This window comes from Ornithodoros turicata, chromosome 8, assembly GCF_037126465.1.
Source record: "Ornithodoros turicata isolate Travis chromosome 8, ASM3712646v1, whole genome shotgun sequence".
In the NCBI taxonomy this organism is placed as follows: domain Eukaryota; kingdom Metazoa; phylum Arthropoda; class Arachnida; order Ixodida; family Argasidae; genus Ornithodoros; species Ornithodoros turicata.
In genome coordinates, this window is record NC_088208.1 from 31,541,270 (window position 1) to 31,555,388 (window position 14,119).

Here is a 14,119-nt window from a genome sequence, read left to right on the forward strand (position 1 = left end):
ACACAATGGACATTGAGGGAGCATGTAGGAAGCAGCACTCTTGGACAAAGTGCGTCGGACTTCTGTTTCAGAGAGAGCTGTTTGAAGCACACCGCGTTGGCACCTCACTTGGAACAGCACTGAAAGAGGTTCCGGATCCAATATGCCGGACTGAATATTTTCTAGAAGCTAGAAGTTTTCAAACACACACGCACATTATTGGCTTGTTTTTTTATAATCGCATTTATTCAGATGTTCAGATGTCTATATACTGATTTTTCTCTAATCAGATAGCTTCGGGCATGTACGGCAGCTCCTGCTCCAGAAGGGTAACGTTCATCGTCGTGACAGATTGCATATCAGGTAATCCACTAGAGAGGCCGTGCTGCATATCGACGGGTTACACTTGTGTTAAGGCAGATGATGTCATCTGGTTTCCAACACTCAAGGCAGATGAGACTTCCTTTCGTATTCCCGCCTTGTCATGAATTCCGCCCACAGTCGTTGACGCAATTTCGTCGTCTTTCTTTACGGAAGCTCATTGCCAAGCTTTCCCTACCTACCTTGATGTTTGGGATCCCTAACGGCTGCCATACAGGAAAAGGTTGCGGCTACTGAATTTAGTTTGAGAAGGCATTGCACGTGTACGACGTGGATATCCTCAGGAAGACCATGCTCCTGTGGTAGAATAGAAAATTTATCAACAGGTAGTCGACTCGAAGGAAAGACCTCAGATGGTTGGTTGGTTTTAAGAAAAAATAAAATGGATATTTTACAAAAATTACACAAATGACGTAAGTTTTAATAGCGAGGAACCATATACTGTAATGTTTTTCATGTTTTTTTCTTCTCTCTAGTGTCATCACCACAGATTGGATTTAACCTCATGTAGGTCTGTACGTGGACACGCTGGGGGCTTTGCTACAAAAGCTGCTGTCGTTATTATATGCGACAGGTGATGTTAAGTTAAACGAGGTGCTTTCATAATGAACGCTACTACATACTAAATCAATGAACGAGCCATCTCTTGCATCAGACGCACAGAGCTACATGAGCGTTCCTGTTTCCACGCAGATAAGATTTGCAGAAAACGTTCTTACCCTGTTTCTGCATATATACTGTGTTGTAGTATGTCATAGCTACAATCACCTTGCCACCGGCTCCGTGGTCGTTGTTTTCTCCTACTGCTTGGATCATACTGAAGTGGTGGCACACATCACAACATGTTTCTGAACGGATAATAACATTATGGTAGTAAATCCGTAGGAATTCCGAAATGGATGCCTTACATTCATAGCCTTGAGCCTCGGAATCTGCAGGCGGAGAACGAGGCGCTACAGAACCTTATGTACTCGAGTCTGTTGAGTCTGCATTCGCTGCATCAGTAGTGGGCACTGCCACTAAGTCTTCGGTAAATTCAATTACAGCCTTTTCTTCAACGTTAACCTGCTGGTCATCATCGAGCTTGCTCACTTTTCGTACAGCAGTGATTCTCTTGTACTGAATGCTATCTGGTTCCTTAGCGGTAATTGATACCGGGGAACTTCGCCTTGGCTCTATGCTCCCGACTGAGTCAACCTGAGACAGTTCACATGGCTGCTGGTTCTCGGGCTGGAGTATTCCGACAGGTCTCATTATGTCCTGGGAGGACTCGACGACCCTTGTAACTTGTGTGACGGATGTCCTCTTAAGAACACTTGGAACCAGAACAGAAGACTCGTCTCTCGTCATTGTCACTTCCTGTATTCCTGGTTCCTCTGTTATGCTCAGACCCTCGCGGTCCTCATCCGGGGCATACCTACTCCGTGTCTTGATCATGGTGCTCCACGTGAACGAAACCTGAGGAGGAGTTCTCATACCGCTTGTAACTTTAACGTCACGTAGCTGGTGATCGGAAGTAGTGAGGAGTTCCATGCTACTAGGATGTTCCTCCTCGACACCCGGTGCCGCACATTGCTCAGTGAGTGGCTCATGCACCTTTTCTGGAAGCCTTGGAGACTCTGTGTCTGAACTAGTCGAAGCAGATTTCTGGTGGGAGATTTCCACAACGACATACAGGGGTCCATGCTCATCTTTCATTGCTGACGCTTGCTCTTCGTCAACCGTTACGGATGTGTAGAGAACATAATCTTCTGCGGGGGAGGCTTTATAGTTGTCTGGTGCGGGACCAGAAAGTGCAGGAAGAGTGTCATCCGTTTTTGCGGGCATGTCGCTGCAGGGTTCAGATGCAGCATCTTCTAGCCCACCAGCAATTTTATCTCCGACAAGCGACGCATCCTGAGGTGCAAGGCCAACATGTTCCATTGTATCGAAGTATTCTTCGCGGATGTGCATCACACTATCGAGGCTTGTGCTTGTGGATTCTGTTGTCCTGGTCTGCCCTGCATCTATCTCTATTTCTTCCTTCACATTACCGAAAACAGTTACTTTAGAATCGGCAGGTCCTTCTCTGACAGCATACATTTCAATGTCACGTTTTGCAAACACGTTCGGACTTCCTTTCTCCACTGTGCCAACTTTTTTTGCGTCTGTTTCAAAGGGAGCCATGCCATTGCTTGGAATTTCACGCATAGGTGCACCCATAGTTCCGATTTCCACACCTCCTGCTTCCGCAGTTTCGTCTTCCAGCCCTTGTTCGTCTCGTTCAGATACCTGATCTTCTGGAAGTGTTACTGAAGGTATCGCCGCCGCTCCTGGAACGATACCTGCCTCTCCGACTTCATGTTTTCCTTCAAGATCAGTAACTGCCCTCTGGATTTCAAGTCTCTCGATGAGTTCAACTGATTGCACTCCACGCACAGCTGCACCTTCAGTTTCGATTCTTACCCCTTCTACATTCGAACCGACAACAGGAACTTCGCCTTGAAGTGTTTCTCCTTCGGCTCCAACTGGAGGTTCCACTTTGGCCTCGGTTGGCTCTGGAACCGGAGAGCCTCTGGCTTCCTCCAGACTCAATGTAGTTTCTGCAGATTTGAAATCGTCCGATGTGTGAGCTTCTGGAACGGCTTCAGAAGGCATCACTGTTTCAGCTACTATGACCGCCTCAGCTACACCATGTTTTTCTTCTACACTACTAGCTCTGTCGGTTTCAAGTCTCTCGACGAGTTCAGTTGACGGAACTGCACGCACAGGTGCACCTGTCGCTTCCATCTGAACTAGTCTTCGAGATCCAGCAGTTGCTTCTTCCCTTACAGTTTCCCATTCCGATGACACCGGAAGTGTCGGATGGACAGCTGCTGTTTCGACTGGCATCTCTAACATGCATGGTTCTAGTACTGCTTCCGATGGCATCACTGCTTGAGAATCCACGGCTGCATGGATTATGTGAAGCTGTCTTCCAACCTCAGTGCATGGTCGGTCGGTTTTGACCCATTCGACAGCCTCAGTTGCTGAAACTTGATACACAGGTGCTCCTATCGCTTCGGTGTCTCTGTGCTGTATTTCGGCAGCAGTCTCTAATACAGGAACAGGCACATCGCTTCCCAGTTCTGGCTCTTTTGTTTGGGCTTCAACTGGCACCATTAACATAGACTCGGCTGGCGCTGAAAGTGACTTAAATGATGCGCGATCGATATTTTTTGTAGACTGCGCAGGTTTAAGGGCTTCCAGTGAGCACACTTCAGGAATCGGTTTTGTAACCATTGTGTCACCAGTGACTGTTATGGCATCTGCGTCAGATTTTCTTCGCACGTCACTTAGTGAGCTGTCGACGCTAACCCTTTCAAGGCTCCAGCTTATGCTCCAATTCCACGTTTCCGCTTCAACTTTACGTTGTGATGCATTTATGCTGTCGACCTCAAGTTTCAAGGGTTGTACCTCGACAAGTGGACCTGAACCCGCGAGTCGAAAGTCTTTTTGTTGCTCATGATCTTCTGTTAGGCCTTTCCGCGGACTGTCGGGTCCCTTGCTCCCGTATACAGGGAGGATTGATTTGAAATCTTCCGATATGTGAGATTCAGGAACGGCTTCAGACGGAATCGCTGCTTGAGCTAATTCATGCTTTTCTTCCATACCAGCAACTGACCTATCGGTTTCAAGCCTCTTGACGAGTTCAGTTGATGGAACTTCACGTACAGGTGCACACGTAGCTGCCGCCTCTACTGCTAGTTCGGGAGCAGCAACAGGGGCTTCTCCTTGCACCTCTTGTTCTTTCGCTTCAATTTCAACAGGAAGTTCTGCTTTAGCCTCAGTTGGCTCTGAAAGCATCAGTGCTTCTGGAACTATGGGTGCCTCAGGTACTTCGTGTTTTCCTTCTATGTCGGTAAGTGGCCTATCGGTCTCGAGCCTCTCGACGAGTTCTGTTGATGGAACCGCATGCACAGGAGCACCTGTACCTTCGACTGCCACCTCTACTGCTAGTTCGGGAACACCTACGGGGGCTACCCCTTGCAGTTCTTGTCCTTTCGCTTCGGCTTCAATTGGAAGTTCTGCTTTAGCCTCAGTTGGCTCTGAAAGCATCAGTGCTTCTGGAACTATGGCTGCCTCAGGTACTTCGTGTTCTATGTCGGTAAGTGGCCTATCGGTCTCGAGCCTCTCGACGAGCTCTGTTGATGGAACCGCATGCACAGGAGCACCTGTACCTTCGACTGCCACCTCTACTGCTAGTTCGGGAACACCTACGGGGGCTACCCCTTGCAGTTCTTGTCCTTTCGCTTCGGCTTCAATTGGAAGTTCTGCTTTAGCCTCAGTTGGCTCTGAAAGCATCAGTGCTTCTGGAACTATGGCTGCCTCAGGTACTTCGTGTTCTATGTCGGTAAGTGGCCTATCGGTCTCGAGCCTCTCGACGAGCTCTGTTGATGGAACCGCATGCACAGGAGCACCTGTACCTTCGACTGCCACCTCTACTGCTAGTTCGGGAACACCTACGGGGGCTACCCCTTGCAGTTCTTGTCCTTTCGCTTCGGCTTCAATTGGAAGTTCTGCTTTAGCCTCAGTTGGCTCTGAAAGCATCAGTGCTTCTGGAACTATGGCTGCCTCAGGTACTTCGTGTTCTATGTCGGTAAGTGGCCTATCGGTCTCGAGCCTCTCGACGAGCTCTGTTGATGGAACCGCATGCACAGGAGCACCTGTACCTTCGACTGCCACCTCTACTGCTAGTTCGGGAACACCTACGGGGGCTACCCCTTGCAGTTCTTGTCCTTTCGCTTCGGCTTCAATTGGAAGTTCTGCTTTAGCCTCAGTTGGCTCTGAAAGCATCAGTGCTTCTGGAACTATGGCTGCCTCAGGTACTTCGTGTTTTCCTTCTATGTCGGTAAGTGGCCTATCGGTCTCGAGCCTCTCGACGAGTTCTGTTGATGGAACCGCATGCACAGGAGCACCTGCACCTTCGACTGCCACCTCTACTGCTAGTTCGGGAACACCTACGGGGGCTACCCCTTGCAGTTCTTGTCCTTTCGCTTCGGCTTCAATTGGAAGTTCTGCTTTAGCCTCAGTTGGCTCTGAAAGCATGAGTGCTTCTGGAACTGTGACTGCCTCAGGTACTTCGTGTTTTCCTTCTATGTCGGTAAGTGGCCTATCGGTCTCGAGCCTCTCGACGAGTTCTGTTGATGGAACCGCATGCACAGGAGCACCTGTACCTTCGACTGCCACCTCTACTGCTAGTTCGGGAACACCTACGGGGGTTACCCCTTGCAGTTCTTGCCCTTTCGCTTCGGCTTCAGTTGGAAGTTCTGCTTTAGCCTCAGTTGGCTCTGAAAGCATCAGTGCTTCTGGAACTATGGCTGCCTCAGATACTTCGTGTTTTCCTTCTATGTCGGTAAGTGGCCTATCGGTCTCGAGCCTCTCGACGAGTTCTGTTGATGGAACTGCATGCACAGGAGCACCTGTACCTTCGACTGCCACCTCTACTGCTAGTTCGGGAACACCTACGGGGGCTACCCCTTGCAGTTCTTGTCCTTTCGCTTCGGCTTCAATTGGAAGTTCTGCTTTAGCCTCAGTTGGCTCTGAAAGCATCAGTGCTTCTGGAACTATGGCTGCCTCAGATACTTCGTGTTTTCCTTCTATGTCGGTAAGTGGCCTATCGGTCTCGAGCCTCTCGACGAGTTCTGTTGATGGAACTGCATGCACAGGAGCACCTGTACCTTCGACTGCCACCTCTACTGCTAGTTCGGGAACACCTACGGGGGCTACCCCTTGCAGTTCTTGTCCTTTCGCTTCGGCTTCAATTGGAAGTTCTGCTTTAGCCTCAGATGGCTCTGAAAGTATCAGGGCTTCTGGAGCCATAGCTGCCGTATCTACTTCTTGCTTTCCTTCTATATCGGCAAGTGGCCTGTCGGTCTCAAGCCTCTCGACGAGTTCTGTTGATGGAACCGCATGCACAGGAGCACCTGTACCTCCCACAGCCACCTCTACTGCTAGTTCGGGAACACCTACTGGGGCTACCCCTTGCAGTTCATGTTCTTTCGCTTCCGCTTCAATTGGAAGTTCTGCTTTAGCCTCAGATAGCTCTGAAAGCATCAGGGCTTCTGGAGCTATGGCTGCCTCATCTACTTCGTGTTTCCGTTCAATATCGGTAAGTGGCCTATCGGTCTCAAGCCTCTCGACGAGTTCTGTTGATGGAACCGCATGCACAGGAGCCCCTGTACCTTCGACTGCCACCTCTATTGCTAGTACGGGAACACCTACGGGGGCTACCCCTTGCAGTTCTTGTCCTTTCGCTTCGGCTTCAATTGGAAGTTCTGCTTTAGCCTCAGATGGCTCTGAAAGTATCAGGGCTTCTGGAGCCATAGCTGCCGTATCTACTTCTTGCTTTCCTTCTATATCGGCAAGTGGCCTGTCGGTCTCAAGCCTCTCGACGAGTTCTGTTGATGGAACCGCATGCACAGGAGCCCCTGTACTTTCGACTGACACCTCTACTGCAAGTTCGGGAACACCAACAGGGGCTACCCCTTGCAGTTCTTGTTTTTTAGCTTCGGCTTCAGTTGGAAGTTCTGCTTTAGCCTCAGATAGCTCTGAAAGCATCAAGGCTTCTGGAGCTATGGCTGCCTCATCTACTTCGTGTTTCCGTTCAATATCGGTAAGTGGCCTATCGGTCTCAAGCCTCTCGACGAGTTCTGTTGATGGAACCGCATGCACAGGAGCCCCTGTACCTTCGACTGCCACCTCTATTGCTAGTACGGGAACACCTACTGGGGCTACCCCTTGCAGTTCATGTTCTTTCGCTTCCGCTTCAATTGGAAGTTCTGCTTTAGCCTCAGATAGCTCTGAAAGCATCAGGGCTTCTGGAGCTATGGCTGCCGCATCTACTTCGTGTTTTCCTTCTATATCGGTAAGTGGCCTATCGGTCTCAAGCCTCTCGACGAGTTCTGTTGATGGAACCGCATGCACAGGAGCCCTTGCACCTTCGACTGCCACCTCTACTGCTAGTTCGGGAACACCAACAGGGGCTACTCCTTGCAGTTCTTGTTCTCTAGCTTCGGCTTCAATTGGAAGTTCTGCTTTAGCCTCAGATAGCTCTGAAAGCATCAAGGCTTCTGGAGCTACGGCTGCCTCATCTACTTCGTGTTTTCGTTCAATATCGGTAAGTGGCCTATCGGCCTCAAGCCTCTCGGCCTCAAGCCTCTCGACGAGTTCTGTTGATGGAACCGCATGCACAGGGGCACCTGTACCTTCGACTGACACCTCTAGTGCTAGTTCGGGAACACCAACAGGGGATACTCCTTGCAGTTCTTGTTCTTTCGCTTCGGCTTCAATTGGAAGTTCTGCTTTAGCCTCCGATAGCTCTGAAAGCATCAGGGCTTCTGGAACCATAGCTGCCGCATCTACTTCGTGTTTTCCTTCTATATCGGTAAGTGGCCTGTCGGTTTCAGACCTCTCGACGAGTTCTGTTGATGGAACTGCACGCACAGGAGCCCCTGTACCTTCGACTGCCACCTCTACTGCAAGTTCGGGAACACCAACAGGGGCTACCCCTTGCAGTTCTTGTTTTTTAGCTTCGGCTTCAGTTGGAAGTTCTGCTTTAGCCTCAGATAGCTCTGAAAGCATCAGGGTTTCTGGAGCTATGGCTGCCTCATCTACTTCGTGTTTCCGTTCAATATCGGTAAGTGGCCTATCGGTCTCAAGCCTCTCGACGAGTTCTGTTGATGGAACCGCATGCACAGGAGCCCCTGTACCTTCGACTGCCACCTCTATTGCTAGTACGGGAACACCAACAGGGGCTACCCCTTGCAGTTCTTGTTCTTTCGCTTCGGCTTCAATTGGAAGTTCTGCTTTAGCCTCCGATAGCTCTGAAAGCATCAGGGCTTCTGGAACCATAGCTGCCGCATCTACTTCGTGTTTTCCTTCTATATCGGTAAGTGGCCTGTCGGTTTCAAGCCTCTCGACGAGTTCTGTTGATGGAACTGCACGCACAGGAGCACCTGTACCTTCGACTGCCACCTCTACTGCAAATTCTGGTACACCAATAGGGGATACTCCTTGCAGTTCTTGTTCTTTCGCTTCGGCTTCAATTGGAAGTTCTGCTTTAGCCTCCGATAGCTCTGAAAGCATCAGGGCTTCTGGAACCATAGCTGCCGCATCTACTTCGTGTTTTCGTTCTATATCGGTAAGTGGCCTATCGGTCTCAAGCCTCTCGACGAGTTCTGTTGATGGAACCGCATGCACAGGGGCACCTGTACCTTCGACTGACACCTCTACTGCTAGTTCGGGAACACCAACAGGGGATACTCCTTGTAGTTCTTGTTCTTTCGCTTCGGCTTCAATTGGAGGTTCTGCTTTAGCCTCAGATAGCTCTGAAAGCATCAGGGCTTCTGGAGCTATGGCTGCATGATCTACCTCGTGTTTTCGTTCTATATCGGTAAGCGGCCTGTCGGTTTCAAGCCTCTCGACGAGTTCTGTCGATGGAACTGCACGCACAGGAGCACCTGTACCTTGGACTGCCACCTCTACTGCTAGTTCGGTCACATCTACGGCGGCCACCCCTTGCAGTTCTTGTTCTTTCGCTTCGGCTTCAATTGGAAGTTCTGCTTTAGCCTCAGATAGCTCTGAAAGCATCAAGGCTTCTGGAGCTATGGCTGCCTCATCTACTTCGTGTTTTCGTTCAATATCGGTAAGTGGCCTATCGGTTTCAAGCCTCTCGACGAGTTCTGTTGATGGAACTGCACGCACAGGAGCACCTATACCTTCGACTGCCACCTCTACTGCTAGTTCGGTCACCTCTACGGCGGCCACCCCCTGCAGTTCTTGTTCTTTCGCTTCGGCTTCAATTGGAAGTTCTGCTTTAGCCTCAGATAGCTCTGAAAGCATCAAGGCTTCTGGAGCTATGGCTGCCTCATCTATTTCGTGTTTTCGTTCAATATCGCTAAGTGGCCTATCGGTTTCAAGCCTCTCGACGAGTTCTGTTGATGGAACCGCATGCACAGGAGCACCTGTACCTTCGACTGCCACCTCTATTGCTAGTACGGGAACACCAACAGGGGCTACCCCTTGCAGTTCTTGTTTTTTAGCTTCGGCTTCAGTTGGAAGTTCTGCTTTAGCCTCAGATAGCTCTGAAAGCATCAGGGTTTCTGGAACTATGGCTGCCTCATCTATTTCGTGTTTTCGCTCTATATCGGTTTCAAGCCTCTCGACGAGTTCCGTTGATGGAACCGCACGCACAAGCGCAGCTGTAGCTTCGTCTGCCACCTCAGCTGCTTCCTCGGGAGCACCAACAGGGGTTTCGCCTTTCAGCTCTTGTTCTCTCGCTTCGGATTCAGCTGGAATTTCCCCTTCAGTCTCAGTTGGCTCTGGAAGTAGCAGAGCTTCTAAAACTATGACTGTCTCAGCTGCTTGATGTTTTCCTTCTATAGCGGTAGGTGACCTCTCAGTTTCGAGCCTCTCGACGAGTTCTGCTGATGGAACCGCACGCACCGGCAAAACAGTAGCTTCGGCTGCCACCTCTGCTCCTTCATGTGGGGCGCCAACAACAGCACCAGGTGCGGTTTGTTCTTGAACTGCTACCAAAAGTATCGCTGGCTCAGAAACGGTAGCTACCTCAGCTGCTTCATGTTTTCTTTCTAGATCAGAAAGTGACCTCCCTGTCTGGAGCCTTTCGGAGAGTTCAGCTGATGGGGCTTCGCGCACGAGTCCATATGTGGCTTCGACAGCTGAAGGGCCAACAGGGGCTAAGCTTTTCCAGTCTTGATCTTTGGCTTCAACTTGAAGTTCCGCTGCAGCTTCGGTCGGTTCAGGAAGTGTTGTAAACGGTGGCTGGCTGGCAGCTGTCTCCTTCAGGCTCAAGGCTGTTTCTATTGGTTTCATATATTGTGACGCACATGCGTCTGGAACTGCTTCCAAGGGCATCGCGATTTCAGAAACCACTGCTGCTTCCGCTAGTTCAGGTTTGCCTTCTATATAAGTAAGTGACCTTCCAGCTTCAAGCCTTTCGACGAGTTCATATGATGGAATTCCATGCACAGGTGCGCGGGCAGCGGCTTCTGGTTGCAAATCTTCCGACGTATATGCTGCTCCGGAAGCGGAAGCTGAGACCATCTCAGGTATCTCAGATTTTCGTCCTATATCACTAGATGACTTGTCAAGAGGTATCCTTTCAATGCTCCAACTGATGCTCCAGCTCCAAGCTAACGCCTCGTCAGAAGGGATTAGATGCGGTGGAGTTCCAAGACGTTCGACATCAGTTATCTGTCGTTGTGTCTCTAGAGCAACCACTGAAGTCTCATCTGGAAAGCCTTTTGACGATACAAGGCCTTTCGTTATGTCTTCGAGAAGTCCTTGTGGTTGCGCACCTACGCACACGGGGAACATTCCGAGATCGTGTCTGCTTCTAACGGCTTCCTCGGGTGACGTTATGGCTTTCTCTTCAGTTGCCGCGCTTATCTGTTCACGGCGGGCATCTATGGTCGTGGTGCCTTCGCTGGTGGTGGTCAGTTGTTTCATTTCCAAAATTTTGAGGGCTCCACTCTTGTCTGACTCTTGCTGGCGATCAGCAGGCAGTTCAGATTTAGCAAGTTCTGTTTCTGCCTCAGTTTCCCGAAAACTGGGAAGACCACTTCTGGCGTAAGTCGCCATCGGAGGGAGCTCGCTTCGAAGCTCAGAGCTCTCAACGAAAGACGGCGTGATAGTGTACGATAAGTCTTCTCTGCTTTCCGCTGTTCTCGCCACATCTTTTTCTGATGCGTCAGAAACAGTTCCATGCTTTGCAGGAGAATAGGGTTCCTCTCTGAACGGAGAGACCCCTCGGGGGCGCTCATGGAAACCTTCAGATGTTAGCTCGCTACTGTGGTCTTCGTACACATTGGGTGGCGATGTCTTAGGTAAGACCTCAGTGACGATGCATGTCTCTACTGGTTCATATACAAATACTGGCGGCAGTTCCTCCACCTCAGTAATCTCTCTCTCATTATCTTTTGGAACTTCACGTTTTCCTGTGCCGACTGCTTCAGACACTGTAGTAGCAAGTACAACCTCATCGCGAGGTTCATAAGTTTTAGTTGGAACAGCATCTGGAAGTAATGATGGCTTTTCCAGCAACAACAGGGTGTCTCTCGAGTCCAGTCTGCGTTCTTCAACGTCAACAGGTGCAGTTAATTCCAACGCACGCTCAGTTATTGGTTGCTCAACTGTTAACTCCACAACAGCTGTCGGAACAGAGGCTTCTTCAGGCTCGCGAGTAATAACTCTTAGTTTTTCGAACAACTCTGACGCACGCCTTCTTTCAGTTGGTGTGCTGGACGAAGATCTTGGAACAGGAGATGAAGGTTCAGTAGGCGTAAATTCTGGATAGGACGGTGTCTTTTGCATAGCTTTAGAGGCTGTTTGACTGGGCGACGGAGCTTGCGAACCGAACGCGATCACTTCGGGAGTCTTTGAGGGATGTCTGAGACCTAGTGCCATTACTTTCTCGCGAGTTATGAGGCTGAATTTCCTTGCCTCAGAAAACTCAATGAGAGCGAGTCTATCTTCTTTACGCGGTCTAAAGACGGGGCTTGAGATATCTGGGGACGTAGGAGACAAATTCGATTCCGGAGAGCCTCCCGGTGTTTCCTCAGGTTGGTTCCAGACGTCCAGAAGGCTTGCCTCCGTTGCTGCTTTAAATGTTGGAACCGCCTCTTCTGTAATTTCGCTTGCAGGAGGCAAAGATGGTTCTTGGCGCGGAAATATGCCAGCAACAGACAGCGCTCGCGATTCCTTTTGGAACGGGACAAGCCAGCGTTTCCAAGGCTGCATACTTTCGGCGGCTTTATCCAGCTGGGCCTGCACCGGGCTGCGAGACGTGTCGGAATCCCTCGCCACGTGCAAGGCGTCTGGTTGCTGGAACGTAATGCGAGGTTCTGGAGACCTCGGTCCCGCAGGTGAGCCGTCGCTTTGAGAAGCGCCAGGTTTGCGTGACACGTCCTGTGAGATATCCGAGCCAGCAGATCGCCCCCACGGTGATTGACATATTACATAGCGTTCAGACGCGTCCACTGGTGTGACGACGGGTTTTTCGATTGGGCTGAGTGGTACCAATTCCGTGTCACGTGTAGTTGGAGCCTCTTCTGCGGGTTTCGGGGCAGCCCGAGGCGCCACGTCCGTCAGATCAGCAGAAAGCAGATTAGAGCTGTCAAATGAAGGAAGCCCCTGTTCATCTTCCGATATCTTGCTTTCGGTGTCAAGGGATTGCTTCTCTACATCGCTTGTCGTAGCTTTCGGTTGAGGAGTGTGCACAAATCCTGCGCTGTATGCGCCGGCTACAATTTCCGATTCGGGTACAGAAAGACGCAGGGACATTCCAGCCGACACGAGACTTCGAGATAACATGTTGCTAGAAAGCGTTGAACGATGCGATGACGACAGGAAACCGTCAATCACCGGCACAGGCGCTATGGCGTTGCTGATATGGATGGGGGATATGCTGCTCGATATTGGCCGGCCGAAGTCAGTTTTCTCAAAGCTGACCGATTTCGGTCTCGAGAGGGCGATCTTAGTCCCGCTGATGTTAATCATCTTGCTGCTTTCGTCCTTTCTTGAACTCCTGGGTCTCTCATTCGTACCGGAATCTTCGGCGGACGAAGAAAGCTCACTTCGGGACAGCCTATCGGACAAGCGGCCAGAATGAGAGGACCGTACCCCGGATTTGCTATGTGCCTTGCCGGTTTGACTCGTTGACTGTCGTACAAGGGTTGTGGCGGACGATTTCGGTTTGCTCTGTGACGCAGAGCTGCGCGGCTTTCTCCTTGCTGCCTTCTCACGTAACATGGTTAAAGAGTCTTGCGGGGGGTGGCCGGAACTTACTGCGTTGTATGAAATGCGACAGCCGCTGCCACTTTCAGACAGTCGAGTAGAATTTACAACAACAACGGTATCGGTGGACGTAGCAATGCATGGGTTACTGCGATTCTGGCCACTGAATGGTTCTCTACTTCGGACACTGTGCGCACTCGCACTTCGTTTCCCTTCGAGCCGCGACGACTTACGCAGTGTTTCAATTTGGCCTCTGATCAAACCTGGGCTGTGCGCGCGCTGGGGCTTACTCTTGAGGCCTTCGAAGCTGCAACTGCCTCGAAAGTGCCTAGTTGGTTCCCTGTCGGTGTTCTTCAGACCACTGGAGCCTTTCTTGTAGGACGCTACCGGAGGACCCGGATCTTTGATTCCAATTGGAGGGCTTCCGGGCCAGCTGTCGTCGCTGTGCGCCTTGAAAATCGGCGAAACGCGCACGTCCTGGATGCGCACCCCAGAGATAATAATGCCCTCGATACTGGCGGTCTTCTTAATTTTGGTGGACGGCGCCGATCGCGAAGGCGTACGCGACATAACAGGCCCCTCCGAGGTGCGCCTCCGCCTGGCTTCTGCTTCTTCCTTCTGTGCCTTTCACGCGATGCCTCGCGCTCTGCTGTTCCTTCGGTTCTTCTGTCCCGATCCCGTTCTTCTCACATATTGTGAGATTTTTTTTTGTAACCGTGGAACCGTGTAACAGGAGATAATCCGCGTAATTGTTATTGCAATAGAAAAGTATGGACATGATTAGTTATTAAAGGCTACATCTTTTAAGCAACCAAATATGTATGGGCCACACCGAAAAAGTTTGTCTTTCTATATTATTTTTGCATCCTTCGTTCTCCTTGGCTAGGTGGAAATGTCCAAGAAGCTGGTATACTGGTACATTTGACTCCTGGAGACATTGGCTAAATGCCGCCAAGAGAAGGAAAAAGTAGACGTGATCACC

The 14,119-nt window shown here is 50.5% G+C and overlaps 1 protein-coding gene across 2 annotated transcripts; it reads right to left on the reverse strand.

Annotated features, from left to right (window-relative positions):
- Nucleotides 1–201: 201 nt before the first annotated feature.
- LOC135367009 (uncharacterized) lies at nt 202–13,767 on the reverse strand. Of its 2 annotated transcripts, none has more exons than XM_064600053.1 (3): nt 1,269–13,767; nt 1,129–1,208; nt 202–657 (listed from the first exon to the last, which is right to left on the reverse strand). In XM_064600053.1, the coding sequence occupies exon 1, from the start codon at nt 13,705–13,707 to the stop codon at nt 1,324–1,326; it is 12,384 nt and encodes a 4,127-aa protein (XP_064456123.1). In that variant the 5' UTR covers nt 13,708–13,767; the 3' UTR covers nt 202–657; nt 1,129–1,208; nt 1,269–1,323. The 2 variants fall into 2 exon arrangements, with proteins under 2 accessions (XP_064456123.1, XP_064456122.1); XM_064600052.1 differs by having other exon boundaries at nt 1,080–1,208.
- Between the last annotated feature and the right edge of the window lie 352 nt (nt 13,768–14,119).